At 28.2% G+C, this 23,480-nt stretch overlaps 1 protein-coding gene and 2 non-coding genes across 8 annotated transcripts; all 3 read right to left on the bottom strand.

Moving 5' to 3' along the window:
* Positions 1 to 526: 526 nt before the first annotated feature.
* Positions 527 to 9,340, bottom strand: LOC114941804 (sodium-independent sulfate anion transporter). 6 transcript variants are annotated; one of them, XM_085484591.1, is made up of 9 exons: positions 9,095 to 9,336; positions 5,710 to 5,900; positions 5,196 to 5,354; positions 4,737 to 5,015; positions 4,114 to 4,423; positions 3,387 to 3,689; positions 2,435 to 2,669; positions 1,878 to 2,110; positions 527 to 744 (listed from the first exon to the last, which is right to left on the bottom strand). In XM_085484591.1, exons 1-9 carry the CDS (start codon positions 9,141 to 9,143, stop codon positions 725 to 727), a joined length of 1,779 nt encoding a protein of 592 aa, XP_085340717.1. In that variant the 5' UTR covers positions 9,144 to 9,336; the 3' UTR covers positions 527 to 724. The 6 variants fall into 6 exon arrangements, with proteins under 6 accessions (XP_085340717.1, XP_085340718.1, XP_085340714.1 ...); XM_085484592.1 differs by having other exon boundaries at positions 5,196 to 5,333; positions 9,095 to 9,335; XM_085484588.1 differs by lacking the exon at positions 527 to 744 and adding an exon at positions 756 to 1,287 and having other exon boundaries at positions 9,095 to 9,340.
* On the bottom strand, positions 8,520 to 8,601 carry TRNAS-AGA (transfer RNA serine (anticodon AGA)). The gene has a single exon. It is a non-coding gene; the product is annotated as a tRNA-Ser (tRNA).
* Positions 9,341 to 14,252: 4,912 nt separating the features above from the next.
* TRNAS-GCU (transfer RNA serine (anticodon GCU)) lies at positions 14,253 to 14,334 on the bottom strand. The gene has a single exon. It is a non-coding gene; the product is annotated as a tRNA-Ser (tRNA).
* Positions 14,335 to 23,480: the final 9,146 nt, after the last annotated feature.

Below are 23,480 nucleotides of genomic sequence, written 5' to 3'. Positions count from 1 at the left end.
AATTATGCAAAACTCAACGTACGTAATGTACGTTCCTATTCCTATCATGCGATTATAAAATATAATAACGCGTAATATGCATAATTACTAAAAAAGAACATATATATATATATATATATATTCAGAAATTACTTAGTTTCAGTTAAGAAAAAGAAAAATAAGTGTGTGTCTGTATGTATCAGATCATAAGTTAAAATATTAATTATAATGAGGATTTTTGTTTTTAGTTTCGAATAAATAATTTTGAATATAGTGAGATATTATTAACTGATCTAGAAAAAGAGATTGTCCGCCCTATAAAGAAACATGATAAAATAGAGGCTAACAACCTTGTCGTTGATGTAACACGTCTGTCGCCTTCCCGATGATAAAAATAATATTTATCAATATTCATATATGTATATATATATAAAATTTATACATAGTTTCCTTGGTTAATCTAATTATCGCTCACATCAGGGTACATAAATTTGCACTGTTGAATGCACAAGGGGAGCGCTGTGAATGCATAAAAAATAGTTTGCAATTATTTTCGAAGCGTTTATGTACAATAATATATTATTTTTACATTTACATATTTTACATCAACTTTGTTTGTATTTTATATATGACATACCAATAAACTATTTAATTAAACGATTTGAGCTAAAACGACATCTAATAATTTATCTTTGAAATTATAGCAAATATACATTTGTTATGGCAGTAGCTTTTATCGAGTCAATCAGCAAATTACAGTTTCGTCTAGAAACAGAAAAATTATTGCTTTTGCAATTATTGTCATATAAAATTGTCATTATAAAATATAATGATATCATTTAATGCGGCTATATCATCGCGCCAATAGAAGGCACATGAAATTGTTTAATATTCAACTAAAGTTTACTTGAAGCTACAAAATAAAAATGCTTGCTGAGCGATAAATAAATAATTGTCTGCGGAATCAATAAAATAATCTTGACAAAGCCATCCAGTAGATTCCAAACTACACTAATAGCTGTTATCAATACTTAGAAACAAGTATTAAAAAAGTATAATACAATTAGACGGTTATTCAGAACATGTATATTAGATTGCGAATGATTTTAGAAAACATATCCCGATCGATTCTACTATAAGGCATTATGAAAATTCTATTTTATACGAAATAAAACGCATCGAGAGTTTCGAAGAGTGCAAGTTTTATTATATGAATCGCCGCTCTAGAGCGAGCCTTATATATACGATAGAAACAATATGGTGTACGTTCGAAGTGTAATATCAGCCACGAGGCGACGGGTGGTTTCCCTAGAGGGAAAAAGGGGCAAAGCTGTCATAAGTGATTCGGTATGCGCATACGTGATGGTATAGGTCGCCGCGTAAATGCCCATGATGTTCGATGCGCGGCTGCATACATAGCCGCAATGCAAAATCCCTCCCGGTACGAGTCCGCCGAGAACGGATGGATGAGACTTCCGCGACGACTTAAAAAAACTTTCTTGGACCGAATACGAAATTCCTATTGATCCCCTTCGAGGAGCTCTCTATTTTTCTATTTATTTATTCTCTTTCTCTTTCTTCCGGAAATTTCCGAATATCCATTAACGATTCGCGAGCAATCATCAATTTTATGGAGCGCGAAAAATGTTGACACGTAATCTTCTATCGAAAATTGCCGTAAATAATCGTAAATTATTATAAAATATTTCCAAACTGACGGGACATTAATTCTATATAACGGGGCAAGAATTCATGTTTTATATATCTTATTTGTATATTATACTTTTAATCAAATTGAAAAAAGAAATATTAGGTCAGAGAATATATATCAAAGAAAATGTTAGCGAGCAGTTTTTTGAAAAAAAAGCAGCGAAATGAGAATCTGAAATGTTACGTACCTGAAAATATCTGCGTTATGGTGCCAGACGATCTGCAACAGGCCGCGAGTGACGGATCGTAACATATCAAAGTCTGTTTGGCATCCTCGCACCAATTCCAAAAAATGAGCTTTTGATCTCGCGACGCGAGATCCGATACGAGTAGCGCCAGGTTTTTCGCGACTGTGGCATCGATCCTAAGCACATGGCGACCCTCCACTATCACGGGCAAGTTTTCCAGTTTCTTATCGCACCTAAACACGCAAACAAAACCGGAAATAAATGTCTCTTTGTGATACACACACAGGATCTGGAAAAGCGGAAGGTACGAGTGTGTAGCGTTGCCTCGTGACAAGATTTGCAGCTAACTTTTCTTTAGCGAAAAATTATATATCGAGACTCTATACAGTTTTCAAACTATTAATCATGAAAGTCGCAAAAATACAAATATATAAAGAATAAGATATTTTAATATATTTATTCGGAATATTTATTCGCACGTACACTTTTCCAAAACACCCGGTATACGTGTGCGTATATTCGAATCATTTCTTACACGGATTTGCGGCGAAACTTACCACGACATTACTCGCTCTCGGAGATACTCCGCAGCCGGGAAACTCAGGGATTGCTTGGGCGATACGAAGAGCACGGTCAAACCATCGACGATTCGCTCCTCGATCAATAGCCCGGGCCGGGCCGCGAAATAGAGTAAGAGAATTAGATTTACCGCAATCCCGGCGATCATACCGTACTCCAAACCGACCGCCAAGCAACATAATAACGTCACCGTCAATGGCACCAAATCGATTTCTGTTCAACGCCAGAGAACGGAGAAGACGTAGAGAGAAATTAGATTAACCGCCGGATAATTTATAACGAGCTATATTTAATGCTTTGTGTGACCTGATATTTGTACGTTTCGGTGTATCTTACATTATCCAGACAAGACTGTCGGATATATTTAATATATAATTACAACTAAAGAAAAAAATAGATATACGATAAGAAAAGAATCGAAATCAAACATTTACTTTTAATCAGTTGAAGTTTATTTGCTATTATATTCACAATATTATATTTTTATTTATATTTCATTTATACTTTTTATGATTTTTAAAATGTAAAATTCATTTTCCTTTAACTTTTGAATTTCTTAATTAAGTTCAATTTCATTGTTTTTAATATAATAAATCATAAATGATTTAAACTGCGCACAACAATATCAAAGTAATTAAAAAAATAAGGATTTTGTGACAATCATTCCAAAACACAGAGAAACATATTGATTAAAAAAAAAATAAATATTTGTGCTCATGCATTCGAATTAATTCCAAATTGTCAAAAAATTCTACTTTCACGTATCAAACTATATTGTACAAATCAAAAATTTCAATATTTTTTATCGGTGTGCCGTGAAATTATAAAATAAAATATTGAAAAAACATTTTAAAGGAGAAAACTTGAAATATTGAAATTTAAATTGCGTAATACGGAAGATATCTATCTATAAATTGTTAATTGCCTTACTTTTTGTTCTCCAAAGAACGATAAAAGTCTGTATCTCGAACATGTAAAACATGGCGATTATGATGACGGCCGCCAGCGTAGCTTTGGGAATAAATTTAAAAGTGGACGTCAACAAGCCACATGCCAAAAGCACCAAAGTACCCGTAATCATCCCGCCCATCGGCGTTTTGACACCGGATGCGTTGTTGACGGCTGTACGAGTAAAGCTTCCGGTTACGGGCATCGATCTCACAAAACTGCCAAATACGTTGCAGAGACCGAGCGCTAACATCTCTTGATTAGCATCAAGAGTCTTGCCTTTTGCTGAAAATTAATTGTTTTCAGACATATCGCAAAATTATCGGAACGAAATACTATTGAAAGGCGCAATGCAAAAATAACTTTATAATCTATTTAAAAAGATATTTTAACTATAACGTTATAGTATAGAACGAATATTATTAATGATAAATGTATTTTTATTTCTCCATTGAAACTGCCAATTCATAATGTAATTATTCCTCAATTTATAACGAGATAATTAATTTTGTATACTAGCGAAAGAAATAGTCTGTTAAAATAATTTGATTAAATATTTATATTTCAAAATTGAAAACGCAATTAAAGTGCTTTTTAAAGAGAGAGAAGGATTCATAGATAGCGATATAGTTTCTATTACATCAAAGTTAATTAAAAGTTTATTTTAAAAAATCTGTTTAAATGAAATTTGCCAGTAAAATGTACTCACCGAATGCCTTAGCGATCGCGATGCTTTCCAAAATAGCAATGAGTGGTATTGAGATAATGCTACTGCCATACTCTCCGATCAACATTACAAAAGTATACGTCTCATTTCCTTTGGTGACGGTGAATGGAGGTAAGGAAAGCGGTGGCAAGCCCTCAGTTATATTGCCCGTAATTTGAAAAGGCTTGATGTCGTAAGAAAATAGCACGTAGGCTATGATAGTCCCAATCATCACAACTATAGCATTTCTGGCCAACGAAAGTAGCCACATGAATTTTTCAAAAGGCCTGCCCGATTTTTTGCCAGGTAGTTGCTACATTTTTAAATATTTTATTTTATTAATTATATTTTTAATTATATCTCATTAAAATAGTGACTCTCTACAGCAAAAATTGTGCATTGATTTTATGAAAACTATATATAAGAAGAATTATAAAATTATTCTCTAATATATGATCTAATATATAATTCAATGCATTTTATATTCCAGTAAATACATATATAAAATAAAATTGACTCGGGTACTAAAAGATTTCGATGATTTCGAAGAAAATATTGATGAAATTTTGGAAGCATTTTCTTTAAAAAGGAATTCTTTGTGATTAATTAAAATACAGTCAATTTACCTTTAGGAGAACCAGTACCATCATCGAACACACTCCTAACACAGTATCCCAAAGTTGAATTTCATTTATGTGATCGATGACTTTTGAGATAGCGTCAATGACGGATTCGCTGCGCCCCTTTATGCCCAGTAAAGTACCCAATTGAGAAGCAGCGATAATAATTGCCGCAGCGTTACTGAAGCCACAAATTACGGGCATACTTATAAAATCTACGAGAAATCCCAAGTGAAGCACTCCCAAGACTGTAATCACAGCACCGGATAAAAAGCACATGAGAACCTAGAAAAATAATAAGAATGTAAAAATTATATATTTTTCTAAAAATAAACAAAAATATATTGACAAATTAACACGGCACAATGTTATAAAAAATAATAAAAGTGTGTTTAATAATAATAATTGTAAAGAATAAAATGTGGTAAATAAAGTTTCTCCGAGATTAATATAAGTTCCACTTACGGCGAGATCTTCTCCCAGTTTTATCACGTGCTTTTGCACCAATAGAGCCATTATCGCGGTAGGACCCACCGTGACATCTTTGCTGCTACCGAAGACCAGATAAACGAAGCAACCCATGAAACTGCTATACAGGCCATACTGAAGTTTGTAAAAGTTGACCTAACGAGAGTCGCCTTTCCAACTATTGGGGCCGGTTGTTCCAACTCTTGGTAAGTTTTACCCGACAAGTAGCATATATTTGTCTCTTTTTTTAGAACTTATCTGAAAAGAGACGAAAATATGCTACCTGTCAGGTAAAACTTACCGAGAAGTTGGAAAAATCGGCCCTCGTAGGTTAAATGTGATCTTTATTTTTAAATTGGAATATATCATCATTAACTTTAAAATATATTCCGAATTACTGTGTACAAGCCAAAGCTAAAATTCAATGATAGTTTTAGCTCGAGAGTGAATAAGTTTACATGCGGCAAGTATACACACGGCAGTCGCAAGAACATTCGTATCGCGTACGCACCTGAGCCGGAAGTCCAGCCACTATTGCATACGCTATGCCCTGCGGTATCGCGGTCAGACCCACTGTCAACCCTGCCAAAATGTCCTGCAGAAGTTTGCCCCAACTGTACAGAGGCAGCCATGTTACAATCGGTATTCTCCGTAGAAAGAGCCCCTTGAGGTTGCAACTCCAAGAGAGTGTAACATTCGGCCCTGCGTGCATATGATTTATAACGAATGTACATATCAAGACGAAAGATTGTAAAAATTATTAAAATTCAAATTAGTCAATCTTGTAATTAAGACGAAGATGCAGAAAAAATATGTATATATATATTGATCCATTATGTAATATCCATAATAATAAAAATAAAACAATTGTACAAAAATAAGATTGCTAATATAAAATGTGTAAAGATGATAATATTAAAGATTTAGAAAAATAATAATAAAAAATAATAATATTAAAACGATATAAGATATCTTAAACTGGAAAACTGAAAATTAACTAAACAGTTACAAAGATAATTCTTCGTAAAAAGAAATGTTCTGTTATTTATGTATATTTAATGCACTTTTGTTGCTCTTTGTATTAAATAACTTTTTGTTCAGTAACCTTATGTAAGCCTTATCGATATTGCTTATGTTATTACTTATCATACATAAAAGTTAGATATTTGTCACGTTTTAATTACATCGATAATTTTTAATTATATCTACGTCTAAACAGGTTATCATCGTTGCTGTCATATCACGCCACAGATTGTGCAAAATTATTAACTAATCATAGTCACTTGTCATGTTCTACTGACAATTAAGTACAATATCAAATATCCTCTGTGCATTCGTGATATTAAATTGATATTAAAAAATCATAACACGTGCAGATACTACTTTCTAACAACTATATAATACTCATTTTACTAAATAATAAATTTATTATCCTAGAATCTAGAATATACCTATAATAAATTATTTCATGAATTATATACGTACATAGCATCATAGTTTCAGTACGTCCTAATTTCTTCTTATTATTAGCACATAACTCCCAATGGTGAAACTTTTAATGACGAACAAGTCACAAAATATATATATAATTTTTTTCAGTCGTTTTTCAAACTGCAGCTTTATCGGTTAAACTTTCGAGAAAAACTTTCTTAAAAATGCAATCCAGACTTTCTGTTCAGTGCAGAGTTTATCAAATACTGATACGTTCTCGATTTGCGCTCTCGATAACTCGCGGTGAAAAGACAATAAATTTATAAAGACAATGATTTTTTAACTACATGATTACCATCGCGATAACATTTATTAAGTGCCAGTATCATATACATATAGCAATAATCGAGATAAGGCTGTCTTAAATAGATAGGCAGATGATTTATCCTTATAATCTCATCACGGGAAAATGTTTAACAAACGTTATGGTTCTCGTGATTTCCAAGATATTATAGCTTTATTATGCGACAATGTCGCAACAAATGCTATACTATCGGACATTCAGTGAAATGTACACAAGATCACGTGAAATTTGTATGAGAGATTTATCTGAGAAATCTTATGGAATTAATTGGATATATCAGAATTAAATTAAAAGAAAAAAAAGAATGTGCTAAGACAAATTTGGTTGTCGAAAATTTTTCGGTCCGAGTAATTCAGTAAAATTTAGCAATTAATTTTTCTCGTCATTTTCTCTGTATCGATTAAAAGAATTCATCATCACTAAAAAGAAGAGAGAAAGAATTTTAATCGCCAAAAGTTTTTCTGTAACAAATGTACAAAATTATATACTTATGTAATATCATTCAAAAACAAATATTATAGTTTCATGTAATATATAAAAAACAAATTTTTATACATTAAAAATAGAAATATCGCGATAAAATATATATACGTATATATATCAATTTGAATTATATGTATATATATTATATATTTTATATATAATTTAAAAAATTTTATAAAAACAAGTCATAGACTGTATGTATATGTGTATGTACACACATATATCACAATTTTGATAATTTTGTTAAACATTTTTGTGTAAAATATGATGCATAAAATATAATAATATGAACTAATAAAATTCAAAGTTTAAAAATATCACAGCATAATATCATCAAATTTTCTCTCTGTCTTAAAAAAAAAACAGAAGTAGCAAGATTAATTGATTACTGTCGTCGAGACGTGATATGTGGAAAAAAGATTTTGATTAATCATCAGAGTACACGCGTCGATACTTTGACATGTTTGTCGAGCTCTTATGACTACTATTACAAGAGAAGAAGATAAATAAACAATTGTAGGCTACACCGCTGTCTGCGAAACTTTGAAAATGGCTTAAAAGAAAGAAATAGCACTACATTATTTAACTTCTCGAATAGTTTATTATGCATATCATTATTATCATTATTTTGCATAATAGTTTATTTTACCTTTATCACACAAACAAATTATTTGTTTACTTTTAATTTTATTTATTTTAATTGTCTTCATATATTTTTAATTATTTATGTATTATATCAAATGATAAAGATATCTAAATAAAATTATTTCTTTAAACAAATGCACTTTATCCTTGCACAAAATCTAACAAGCTAAATTATTAATAATGTATTTTTTTTTAAGGAATAATTTAAAATGTATTTCTTAAATATATATATTTTAATTTCTTTCACAAAAAAAATACATTCTTACAGCTTATAGCATTCATAGTTTTTACAGTATCGGCAACTTTTAAAGTTTTTCTCAATCTAAAAATTATATTCGAAAAAATATATAGCACAATGTTCAGTTATTTTCATATTTCTCTAAAAAAAAATTATTTTTCGCAGTCGGTAGGACTCGAACCTACGCTCCCAGAGGGAATCTGATTTCTAGTCAGACGCCTTAACCACTCGGCCACGACTGCTCCACGGAAACAGTATGTTTTATTTAACAATAATACCATGTGGAAGAAGTAATATTGACTTAATTTTGATTAGATTTGTTATTGTAAAATTTTTTTAATTTCGAAACATTATATTAACAAATTAAATAAATAGACATTCATTGATATGTGAAAGATGAAAATTTATGTGATAAATTAATACTTTTTAAATAAAACACTAATATTTTTATCTAAACAGAATAAAAATAATAAAAATTACAAATAAAATTTTTAAAAATAAAATCAATTATTATAAAATATGGAAAAATACATATAATAATAAAAATTACATGTACACACAAAATTATTCGTAAAACGATATCAATTAACTATTTATATTATTTATTCATAATAATTTTGCAATCATGTATGTATCATGACAAAGAATAACGCGGAAGTGATAGTCGAATCGATCAAAGTGCAAATGACGAAATGCGCAAAAAATGTATCTGAGAGAATTAAAAGAAAAACTCACTCGAGAGAAGCGGTGTCAACTCGTCAAATCTTCTTTGTGAAAGTGACATTTCACGCGTTATCAAAGAATACACAAGAGAAACGAAGAAATGTTTTGATCTGTCGGCGCACGCCACATCCGTCCTTCGTACACGAGAAGCACGAATCCTTTGTCGAGATAAAAAAGAGTCGATAAAACAGAGTGCTTGCGATCCAACACGGTCACGTGTGTATTCCGCGAGCGGTGACGTATAAATGTGGCATGCTAGTTTTTACGACCTCGAACTCGTCCATCGCTCGATATCGTATATGCACGTGGCTGATATGGGCATCTGTTGTATACTAATTTCTTTCTGTCACTGAACAATATTATTTTGTAATAGATTCGATAATAAGTTTACTTATATATGTATATATATATATATATATATATATATATATATATATATATATTCGAGTCAACTTCTTGATCTTGTAACATAAAAATTATATAATTTTTTATTTCAAATACTGCGATATCAAATCTTGATACTAACAGTGCACAAAACTAAGTTTATGACACACATTTAAATATAGAAGGGTTATATAATAAATTATATTATTCTCTATAGTTATTTCAGTTATTTGAGAGAGCAATTTAATTTTGATCAATTTTATGTGCCAAAATTTTGCAAAAAATATTTAATAAAACATTAGAATAGTTACAATTTTTCATATATATGTATGTAAATTTATGTGTACGTATATGCATATATAAATATGTTTTAACATATATTTTTTTAAAGTACGCATATATAACATAATATGTATATATGTTAATTATTTATCTCATCATTTTTTTTTATATTGTAAGATTGACGAGGAAATCAGTATAATTTATTTATATATGAATAAAGGTACTTTATTTTGCTAAATTATTTAAATTATTAAATCTATCTATAAATTATGGAAAATAATAGTTTTACAATTATCACAATTTGTGCGTTTAAATTACTTGAAATATATATATATATAATTTAGTTTTCGCATAAATTACAAAAATCACTAAAAATACGCAATGATTAACACACTAATTACAATCTAATCTAGTATGTGATAGCGTATATAGCTTCCTGCTATTGTTTGTCTCTGTTTTGAGCCTTGAAGCAATTAACGCAAAATTTGTTACGCATCGTGATTATCCGTACGGGTAAGAGTGTGTCAATAAAGTTAATTAAGATATGCGATATAAAGATTATAATATAATTAAGTACTATTACGACAGGAAATATGTGTTAGTGAGAGCACAACTAAACTTTGATCACTAACGTCGAGATATAGCAGAGCTGCTCAGCGGATGTTGTCACGTTGTCATAAGAGCTTCAAGTGTTTCTGTATCAGATTCCCGATTAATCTTGGTGGTTCGTTCACAACTTCGGAGTTGCCCGCCTGCAGAGTATCCTCACGTCACTCCTCGAAGTACTCCACGATTTTCGATATCATTTATAATACGATAAAGATATTACAAGATTTTTCTCAATCTTTTGATATATATTATATTTGTGGATGCTGAAATTTTTCAAGTCAAATGTTGAAATCTTAAAATTTCATTATTTTTAGATGCTCTATAGTTGAAATTGTATCTTTGAATTCTCGAAGAAGTTTCACAAAAGATATTTTTATTCTTGATTAATCGGCTACCAATCAAAAATTGTTTCGAATTAAATTATATTTACATTAATACATAATTTTTTATGATGGTCTTATGATCTATATTTAAAATAATTAAAATAAAATGTCTTCATATTTGACAATATATAAGAAAATTTATGAACTTAAAATTTATTTTATTTATCCAAATATATAATATATACATATTTAATTATTATTTATTCTATTTTGATATATTTTATATTATTATAGTAAACTCATCATCTCTATAGACAAGAAGGTATAAATGATAATTATAAAAAAGGAAGGCCAACTTCAACAAGCTATTAATAATCAGATGTCAAAAAATAAAATGTTAGTTAATTATTATTGCCATAAGAGTCTTACAAGGCGAATCATTGCAACCGTAAACGTTTTGACTGCACTACAGTCTTTATCAATACATAATTTTAAAATCAATATAAATTCACAACGATATGTTAAAATAATGTGTCATTTGGTATCATCCGAATGAAAAAATTAATTAAGAATACAAAACTACATAACATCCATGTCTAAAACTACAATATAGACATGGATGTTATATTATGTAGTTTTGTATTCTTAATTAATTTTTTCATTCGGATGATACCAAATAAAACATTATTTTAACATATTGTTGTGAATTTATATTGGTTTTAAAATTATGTATTGATAAAGACTGTAGTGCAGTCGAAACGTTTACAGTTGTAATGATTTGTAAGACTCTTATGGCAATAATCATTAACTAACATTTTATTTTTTGACATCTAATTATTACTAATAGCTCGTTGAAGTTGGCCTTCCTTTTTTATAATTATCATTTTGATTTATACGAGCCCAAAATATTAATATTAATCAAGAAGATATAATTAATTTATATAAATAATAAAGAAAAGAAAAATGTTTCGATCCACTTGAGAGTACCAGATAACAAAGTTATTATTTATTCTATTTTGATATATTTTATATTATTATAGTAAACTCATTATCTCTATAGACAAGAAGATATAGTTAATTTATATGTTTCGATCCACTTGTAGAATATCAGATAACAAATAAGTATTTACGGATAAATATTTTCAATTAAGATAATACGTATATACATACATGTTTATACATATATATATATATATGCCCAAACGTATTGTAGGTATGTATATATAATTAATGTGCATTACGATGCATTACACTTTCAATGATAAAATGTCTTTCTAAGTTTTAAAAACTTTATTTTTTCGTAATGATTAATAATTTGTACGTGTTTCTCATGTTTGCAAAGAATACAAAGAACTGATGTGTCATGAAATGTAAACATAAATGCACCATTAATGTGTATGTGTGTGCACTTGATTATACTACTATTGTTAGTTATAAATGGACATACATATATGTATATATTCTGAACAATATTTTTAAAGTATAGCGTATAATATTCAGTATAGCGTATAATATACAACCGCATACATATAACATGTTTATAGTGAATTGAATTTTGTTTAGCTTATCAATTAGTCAATAAAAGACGATGTACAATGGAGAAATGTTTGTAAAACAATGTATCATTACTCGATATTGCGAGAAATGTGTGAGTAATTGTATTTCGCTACACATTGTAAGATATAAATCAATTCACAATTGAACAATGTGATTATCGTGCTAAATTATAGCAGCACATTGCATTGGAAACTGCAATTAATGCGAGAATATTAGCTGCAAGATTAATCTATTAGCAATTAACATTATCGAGTTACAAATATAACAACGAGTCGATGTATTTTAATAAAATTGATGGAATTTATTTTCGTAAAATTTCACATCATCATAGACATAAAAATAAGAAGACATTTTAATATAAAAAAAATGTATAAGAAAAACTTGTAAGTTTTATATAATATCATATTTAATTTTTGTATTTTCTTATTTTCTACATTACTTTTTTTCAAGTGTATTCAAGTATAGCTGACAAAAAATGTATTTTTTTATAATCGTAAAACAATTTATTATATTCGTAAAAACAAAAATAAAAAATAGAAATATATAAAAAAATAATAATTGTTTGCTAATTTTTCCATTGCGTCAAATGTTGTTTTTTAAATATTATTCATCTTGATACATTTTTTATTACAATATAAATTACAGTGAACGAAACAAACCCGCAATTTTAATTGCTGTATATTTAATGAAGCTATTTCGGAAAAAAGTGGAAATTAAACGATGATGGCAAAAATATAGAATGCGGAAAATATTCTATAAATCTATAAATTGTATGCATCGTACAAATGTTCATTATAAATTCATAATAATTTATCACTTTTTTTCGCTGCACAGATTGTTGAAAATACATATTAAAATGTAATTCGATCGCGATTGTTACTTCAAATGGCCGGCATATAATTTGCACAAACAATTCCAAAACACGTTTCAATTTTACGTAATCAACCACAAAACCACATAACTAGCTACATTGTTAGTGGAGCAAAAATATTCGTCTTTAATGAATGCATCAGTCTATTCAAGCATCAATCTTTTATCTTGCATCGACTAAGAATTAGAATTAATAGTTACGAGTAGATTGAACGTCGTGCAAGATAATGTACGGATTTAATTTTTTATTTCTTTTATGTAAAAATTTTAATTAAAAAATTTAATGAATTCTACAAATAATTCTGAGTCACAAAAAATTTGTAAGAATACTACAATATAATATTTTCTATAATATTTTTTATATAAAAATATCTGTAAAATTTTTACGTGATATAAATATTTCTTATGTAATATTAAATTATAATTATTATGACATATGTTTACACAATTATTATTATTATTATAATATTACTATTATTGTTTTTAATAAAACAAATATTGAAAAACAGAATATTACTATGTGTTACATATGATATTCTTATATTCTAATATTCTACATATGATTCATATTTTCTTCAAAGAACATAATGAATAATAACAAGCGTAAGAAGTTTTCGTTTATTTTCTCGTTTCAGAACACGTTTTCATAAATAATCTGTTTTATTTGCTATTTTTATGATGCACGGCAAAAAGATTTCTACCAGTTTTACAACAAATCATTCGTGCAAATTATTGCATAATATATATTACATAAGATATCGTTCGATATTCCCTCAATTTTTTCACGAATACAATTTTTTTCATAAATGTATTGCATCACATATTACATCATACATTAATAAATCATTACTAAATATTGCACCCATCTAAAAGAAGAAAATTTTATAAAAATTATTTATTAAAATTATTTGTTTATAGGAGGAATTATTCGTGGAAAAATGTAAAAGAAGCTTATATTCTGCGCATAAATGTGTGTATATTATGCATATATATGTACATATATTATATGTTGCATTAAAATATAAAATTGAATTTAAATATCTTTACGTGTATTATTCAAAATGAGAATTGCGAACGATACTGATATTAGTTATCACATGGAAAACTCGAGCAAAAAGCCTATTGCGAGGCAACAAAAAAGCGAACGACGAGGATGGGATTCGAACCCACGCGTGCAGAGCACATTGGATTAGCAGTCCAACGCCTTAACCACTCGGCCACCTCGTCCGTTGCCAAAAGGGGACGCGTTTGCCGAGGCCATTCGTACGTTGTGACTCGTCTGTATATTGCTCATCACGATTGTATATGATATAGATTTTTTTCATTATCAATATATATTATACATAAATTACGAATTTTCTTAATACCCATCATTTATAAAATATGGCAGAAAATTTTTCGTAATACGATTGTTGATGTTGATGTAAACATATAATAATTAATTTCAATTATTATATATATATATATATATATATATGCATAATATTGAAAAAAATATAAAAATTAAATTAAAAAGAAAAAAGTTTTTTTACATTTAATTAGATATACATATAATTGTAAGAATAAATTTTCATTATCAATATATATTATACATAAATTACGAATTTTCTTAATACCCATCATTTATAAAATATGACAGAAAATTTTTTGTAATACGATTGTTGATGTTGATGTAAACATATAATAATTAATTATTTCAATTATTATATATATATATATATATATATATATGCATAATATTGAAAAAAATATAAAAATTAAATTAAAAAGAAAATAGTTTTTTTTACATTTAATTAGATATACATATAATTGTAAGAATAAATTCTCTTCTCTCTCTTTCTATTAAAATACTTGAAAGTGACTTTAATATTCATATAATTAAAACAATTAGCAAAGATATATATCAAAGTCAACATTTTAATCGCAACTTTTCATTTTTCAATATTACATTTTTGTAATTAAGCCTCAATTAAAATTTTATCAAAAATAAAATCTACTTAAAATTGAATAAAAAATATAATTTTATTATCTACTTGTTTTCCTGTGTGTAAATAATATATAACAGTATTTTAAAAAACAAATAACTATAATTAAAAAAGTTGCTCTGTTCCCATTAAAAGAAAACTGAAAGACAAAAAAATTTACAACTGCTTAAAGAAATAGATTGTACTTTAGAACGTATTGTACATCCAATATTATGTTTCGCCAATTTTTTTAGTATTTTATTTAGTACATCTAGTTATGCGAATTAATTCGCCTTCGATGATTCGTTTCTTTGAACATGTATAGAGAACATCGTAACGACCTCGAACTTACGCAATCGTGCACTCGCGATTGCAGATTTGCCGGAATATTTGTGCGATCTAATTGTCTCGGCCCAGTGACCAGGAATAATCGGGATCGATTCCAGCAATTCCAGAAATGTTCTCCAATCAATCACGATACATACCTGTTGCTCCTGACTACTAATCGCTAATGTATTGTTTCGAAGTATTCTTTCGTTGTAACATAATGTATGTATATAAACGTAGAAGATATATTTACAATAATAGAATTAAATTAAATCGATAAATGCAATAGTAATTTTTTGGTGTCGAGTAAAGCAATATAACATTTTTTTTAAATAACGGTTTCAATTTAAAAATATATCGCGTGATCACAAGAATATACATACAATCTATTTTATTTATAATACGAAATGTATGCAGGAAATGGTATAGTAATACTAAATAATCGGATACTGAATACTGAAGGAGAGCTTCGCGGCCTCTCCAATTTTGCCGAAACGTAAAACACGAATCTGTAAATTAAAATTGTCACTCTTAATTGGGAAAAAAGCTACAGTCGATTCCGCCTCGTAGAGAGACTGAATTTTTTACAGATTCGTTTTACGCACAAAAACATTGATTTTTTTATCTCCGATCAATACTAGTATATTTTTTATCACTTTATCAATAAAATATAAATATAAATAATGAATAAAATATATAAATAATGAAAAAAATGATTCGACTCACATTTCGACTATATATACTCTTATTCTTCTCCGGTGTCGAAAAAAGTACTCCGGATTCACTATTTTTGCTGTAGAGGAAATCAGTCTCTGCGTCGGAAATTGTCCTCGTAGAAGCTTTCCGCACTCGCGTTCCTTTTTTTCATCGTATCAGTCGTCGCATTTTGCGAGGCCTTATCGAACGACAATGACGACTTCCTCGTGACGCACTCGGAAGTCGCCGATATTCAAAAATTGGGCACTACACTTCGCTGTTTTATATTTCACTACCAAGAAATCGCGTATTTCGCCGAAAGTATGGTATGTCACTTTAAAAAAAATCGGCAGCGTCGACGCGATTCCGAGGATCCGAAAATGTATTCACGAATCAAGGAGCATTTTTCAAACATATATATATACCGTATATATATATACACTCGCGATGACGCGTCTTCCGATAAGATACGATAAATATATGTTCGCTCTTTACTAAATATTTCCGACTCGACAAAGTTTTCGGGAGCAACGTACGATATTGAGAGATAACAGCAATATGGCGGCGCGACCTTGTCGTAGTCGACGTGCAATTTTTACGAAGAGATTATGAGCTTTATTTGTAGCGAAACGATGTTTTATTGACACGAGGACGTGAGATAATTGTCGATCTCGCTTATTAATAAAGACGATAAAAAATATACGCCTAAAATATTTTCCTACTTGAGAGTAACCAATTTTAATTTACAGATTCGTGTTTTACGCACAAAAATGTATCCAATATTGTAAAGTTTCGGCAAAATCAGATAAGCCGGAGCATTTTTCAGTATTATATCAATAATTGGAAAATTTCCTGCACTTGTGTAGAAATTCCTTTTTTGTGACGTTTTTTTCAGCGAATTATCTATATTATTCATCACGTTATGAATATTCAGAATCATTCATTCAATATCAGACGAGGGTGTGAAATATGAGGTATACGCAATATATACAATAAAATATATATTTAAAAAAAAGGACGAATTTTGTTTCAAATATTTCCGGGTCATAAAGTGCACGCATTTAATCGGACGATCCGCAGAGAATGCGGATGTGCTGGAAAGCCCGGGTTATGTAATCTCATCGGCGATTCAGAGAAGGTAAAAGGAAGAAGCAGCCAGGAATTCGAACGCGAGCGGAAAAGCCGAAGGAATTCGCCATCGTTTCGCGAGGAATGTACCGAGAGCGAGTCGCCGATCTTTTAGGAGATTCTAATGTGGCATCGCGCCACAATGTCTGACGCCGATTCAAAGGTGCTATTACGATTTCCGCTGATTACGCCACTTAAGAAACATATATAGTAAGTACGTACACTGAAAAAAATAATCAAATTAATAAATATTTATTTTAATACTGCCAATAAATCATTTATTTGAAACAAATAAATATTTATCTAGTTTGACCAGAATTTTCTTATAACAAATAAATGATTTATTAGGTAATATTGAAATAAATATATTTATTTGAATTCAATAAATTTTTTTCAGTGTAGGTATATAATTTATATTTATTAATTTTATATATTATTTATTTTATATATTATTTTATATATTATTTTATATATTATTTAATATTAACATATGCATATTTATTTATAAAACGTTTTCTCGTTACCAATAAGTAATTGACGTAAACGTTCAATATATATTATACTGTGTGTTAAAGAGATACTAGCGTATATTTTTATTAAAAATATATAACGAGACTAAAATCTTTGCCATTCTATGAATACGAAGAGCCAGCTTTAAGTTCTAGTTTTTTAATTCTTTTCTAAAAATTTCTACTTTGTAAACATTGCACGGCTGCAGTAAGGAATGTAATTTGAGATAAAGTTCACGTGTTGAATTGCTTTCTAATCAGATACGACACGATGTATGTATTGCACAATTGTTGTATAAATTTCTCATTTTTGCAGAAAATTGCATCGCTGGATGGATCAGCTTGTGTTCCAGGTAAGCTGAATAATTTAGACTTTGGGATAAATGTGATTCTTCTGTAAATCCGATTATACAGAACTATATGCATCAGGAATATATTATTTAAAAATTTTAAATAATAATTTTTATTATATATTTCTTTATATGAAAAATTTAATATTCAACAAATATTAAAAATTAACACGAAATTAAATTACTATTTTTACTGTTGAGAAAGAAGATAAAAACAGAAATTTTCGACGTAAATATAATTATAATAGTCAAAAACAACATAATACATATTCAACATATGATTTTATTTATAAAAAAAAAATATAAATTCTGTACCTAAATTAAATCTATAGATCTCTAATCAAACGAGATAAAAAATCAATAAGAAAGAATTATAACAATACTTATTACATACATTATCGTATCTGCAACTTCTGATATTTAATTATATAATTGTACTGAGAGATATCATGAATTATTGCACGATTTTATCTTTATTAATTATGTCTTTATTAATGTAAGACAAAATTGGTACAACAAAAAATTCCAAAATTTTCTATCGACTTCGAAATATCGATAAAACTGGACAAGTGGCACGCGATAAATATAATGCGATTTGTGTAACGCGATCGAGTTCCATTGTGTATGTACATTCATACATACTTTCGCGATAACACCTCGCAACAAGATTCAATTATTCGACCTGTCCATACGTGAGACGAATCGATACATACTCTTCTCTTCTTGTTCTCGTCCATTAGCACAGATTTAATCATTATAGAGATACAGAAAGGGTGTCACAAAACAATCTCTATCCCTTTCAAATTAAGAAGCTTCAATTAACTTCGGGCCTGCATATTTTCTTAATAATCTTAGAGGAATATAGATTTTAATATGAGTTCTAGATATGTATAAATTGATAATGAAATTTATCAATTCTAATAATTCGCATAATATTTTTTAGTCAACTAAAATAAACTTTTCTTTTTAATATAATTTTATTTGAATTAATTACAACATAACTTAATTATAAAAATATTTCGTATTTAAAATTATAAAATATACCTTACGCCTAAGCAAAGTAAAACGTACACAAAAGCACAGCTAATACATTTTATTAGGCTGTAAATGCATAATTTTGCAGTTTGCATTTGCTCAAATATAGCTTTCTAGCGCAAATTAAATCACTCCAAAAGCTGATTGATGCAACTGTCATCTTCATTTTGAATGCTTTTCTTTAGTTTATTGCTCAGAGATTAACAAACAGAAAAAAATATCGTCAAATATACATAAGGCTTTTTTATAACGAGATGCGTGTCATTGATGTTCTATTGAAAATTGAATGCTTATGCTTATGCAATCGTGATAGAATGTGTCTTTACTATTGTACAAATCACAGCTATAGTTACTTTTTTTCGAGATTGTTTCAATATTTAAAACTCAAATCTGATCTGAAGCAACATTTAATAGGAGCTTTAGCTTAATTGATCAATAAATATCTAACAAACTTTGACAGTTTGATAATGTACAGTGAACAGTAATTACACCTCTTATCTCGATACATAAACTATTTTATTTTATCTTTATTACGTTTTAACAGCAATAAATTTTATGATTCACATAATGAGTATTTTTCTTTAAGAAAAATTTAAATATTTAATTATTAAAAAATCAAAAATAAGACGATTTAAGCATTAAAATATAAAAAAATAAATGAAAAATAGATTATTCATATATGTGTATATCATTTCTAGTAATATCTCGAACGAAAAATTACATTTATTATATATAATATTTAATTCCAGCAATATGTATATAATAAAAATAATTGAAAAAAGTTACTACATAATAATTACATTTATTTTTGCAGAAAAAAATATGTTTTTAAAATATCTTTTATATAGGTATATTTTATAGTTATATAAATAGCATAATATAACGTATAAGTTCGAAAGGAAAAAATAAAGGCTCCCTTCCCCGATAGCATATCAAATATAGAAGATAGCGATTATGATTTGATATAAATTAATTATACACATTGGTTTGAGCGCGGAAATTAATCTAGATTGATTAATCGCGCGCGCAAATAGAATGATAAATATCGCGCTCGTGCGATATCATGCACAATGCTTTTATTGGGTTAGACTTACATTACGATAATTACATTTCGCTCGCGATGCACATGCGAGCTTGTGCAAATGTATAAATGGTATAAATGTACAACATATATATATATGTTCAATATATATATATATATATATGTATACAGGCACGGTGTGATGTAAGAGAGAACGGAAACAATCGCGAGATAGCGAGCGCAGCAAAAAATCTCTGGTCACTATAGAGGAAGATTGCGCTGCTTATCGCTAATATTGTGTGCCGAGCACAAAATTATGTAATGTCGCCGCTAGTAAACAATGATTATCACTATATACATATATGTTGCTGGAATACGCTAAATTGTCCATATGTTTGCATTCTTTTCTCAAGAAAGAGAGAGATTTTAAAAAATTTTTAATTTTCTTCTCATTATATATGTATATATAATACTTTCTTTTTTGAAGAGCGCAATAATATATTTTATTTGTATAATTATCATAGATTGAAGCACTTCTCAAACTCATATTTTTCTTAAAGATTTTCTTCAAAAAAAAAAAAAAAAGTAAAAGAATTTAAATTGTATGTGTACGCGACCACGTGATATGTGCGTGCGTGCGTGTACAGATGTATACACAGGATGTAAAAGTACAAATTAAATCAATCGTTCTTTATCTCGGGTGCGTGTAATTAAGAAAAAATTCCAATTTCTGAGAAACACAAAGACAAAAGTATTACATATGTTTCGATAACATCTTCACGATAATATCGAATTATGTATGTGTCAAAATTTACATAAAATTGCAATTTATATGCTAAAGTAGTTTTCCATTCCATTTAAGAATTTATTTATATTATTATTTGTATAATTCGTGTACGGATTAAAAAAGATATACAAAATAATACACATTTCTAACAATTTGCAAAAAATGATACGTCTATTATACATAAAGTAGTAATCATTTATGTAAAGCGTGCAAGCACTATTATTAATAATGAATTGACATATCACTTTTGTATATATGTATAACTTTACTTTTGTTACATAATAATTTAATTTGTAATTCGTATTTTAATTCAACCTTTATGACTTAATTCTTATGTAACACGTGTTACTCTATCACGCTCAAATTACAAACACATATATTTATCACATTACGAGATATAAATCGGATAAAACACCTACGCGTGCACATACACAAATTATGCGCGTGTTATAAATATGCAAATGTACCTATATTAAGCTGTCTTATCGCTTCATCGTTTTATCGATTAACGCGTATCTTTTTTTTCGCCCTAGTAGAATTATATACCGAGTACGTCCGATTGACTTTCAGAATCGCTACATTCCATCGCAGACACCGATTACAAATGCAAATAATGTTATGAATTCTCGGTAAGATATTACATGCCGCTCTTTCGGAGTTTGGTTTTTCTATTTTATTTTTAACCATTAATTATCAGGAGAGACTCGATCGGTTGAAAAAGAATAATAAATAAACACAATCTTCAAGATACGCTAAAATTACTCCGCGTATATAATGACTCTGCAATGATGAAATTTTGAGGTCATCTTATCTTTATAAAGATAATAAAAATATATCTTATCTACATCTTAGATGAAAAAAGTGTTATCTTTATTAAATTATCTAGAATAATGTTCAGATAATTTGCTTTAGTCATAACACATAAAAAATACTGAAGTAGTGGAACTTAAGCAGTAAGCGATAAAAATTTACAAATAAAAGTATGAATACATTTTTATATCTCTTTAATAATTTACATTTTTTATAACTATGTTTACAATAATTTTAAAAATAATATTATCTGTGGAAGTGATCTAGATGAATCTCTATATAATTTTATCTTGCATCTAGATATATTTAAATTCAAAATCACCTTTATCTTATCTAAGATGAATTTACATACTTTCATATCTCATCTTTATAATTTTAAAATCATCCAAGCACAACGCTAATGACTGTATACATATTTAATAACGTAAAGATATGCGCTAAATTGTCGTATATATAGATGCAGGGAAAAATGTGTATTGCTCCAATCGTGAATTTTCTTTTATTTTTATTTGTTTGTCTTACAATTATCCAATTATAATACGAACAAGTAATATCATATGTAACGTGCAGTACCACGTAATCGGATACGTATGTATATAGGCATTATAATCAACGAGAATGGTGCAAGCTATTATTATTACGAATCAGACTTACATGGTATAAAACGGGAATTAACGCCGTATAACACATTGTATATATATATATATATATATATATATATATATATATATATATATATATATATACACGTGAGAATGTGCAAGTTACATTGTAATTGTTTGCGCAACAATAATTACTGATTCGCCGGTAAATCCCCTTTGCGCAGGATATTATATATGTATATCGATCCTCGTAAATTACTTGTTCTCACTTCGGGACTCTTGTTTTTCCCGTGAATAATTTTTCCCGCTACATTGCAGAGATTTAAGATTATAAAAATCGATCATTTTTATGTTCAAAGCTCTGAATATGATGTCAAGGGATACACCAAGTGCAATTTGTATAGCTAAAAATATAGTGATAGATATATATGTATATATATAATTGAGTAGAAAAATCTATAACAAATAATGTAGTTAAAAAGATTGCACTGAAAAAAAAATTATTAATTGGATAAAAAAAATCGTTCAACTAAATACTTTATTTTATTAATTGAACACATATAGAAATATTTAAATTAAATACAACATAATAAATCTAACATGACGTGATTTTTATTTAAATATTTCTATATATTCAATTAACAAAATAATATTTTTAGTTGAACGATTTAATCAAGGTAACAACTTTTTCGATAAATTTTATAAGAACAGATAATTATTCTATATAGGTTTTATTTCAGATTTTAATTTGAATAATTAGAATAATTTTTCCTTAAATGCATCTATTATTTTAGACGTAATACGTACAATATTTGCATAAATAATTAGCTTTAAATTATTTGAATTGCAGAAATTTAAATCAAATGAATATCCCAACTAAACAATTTCGGCTTCAAATAATTTTACTGGTCATTTGAAGCTATAATTATTAATTACCAATTAAAATTACTTGTTAGAGTGTAAGTAATTCATTTTTCTATACATTATATGTAGATTACTCGTTTTTTCATTATATGTCTATATTTTAATGAATAATTTAAATAATTTTATAATTATTTTGCTAATATATGTATATATATTATACATACACACTGGCGAATCCCGGAAGGGGGTCAACCTCCCCCTTGCAATTTAAAAAAATTCA

The sequence above is a fragment of the Nylanderia fulva genome, unplaced genomic scaffold (assembly GCF_048542155.1).
Source record: "Nylanderia fulva isolate GAGA-0341 unplaced genomic scaffold, ASM4854215v1 Scaffold3, whole genome shotgun sequence".
Taxonomy (NCBI): Eukaryota; Metazoa; Arthropoda; class Insecta; order Hymenoptera; family Formicidae; genus Nylanderia; species Nylanderia fulva.
Note: the sequence above shows the minus strand (reverse complement) of the source record. Positions and strands in the feature narration are given on the sequence as shown.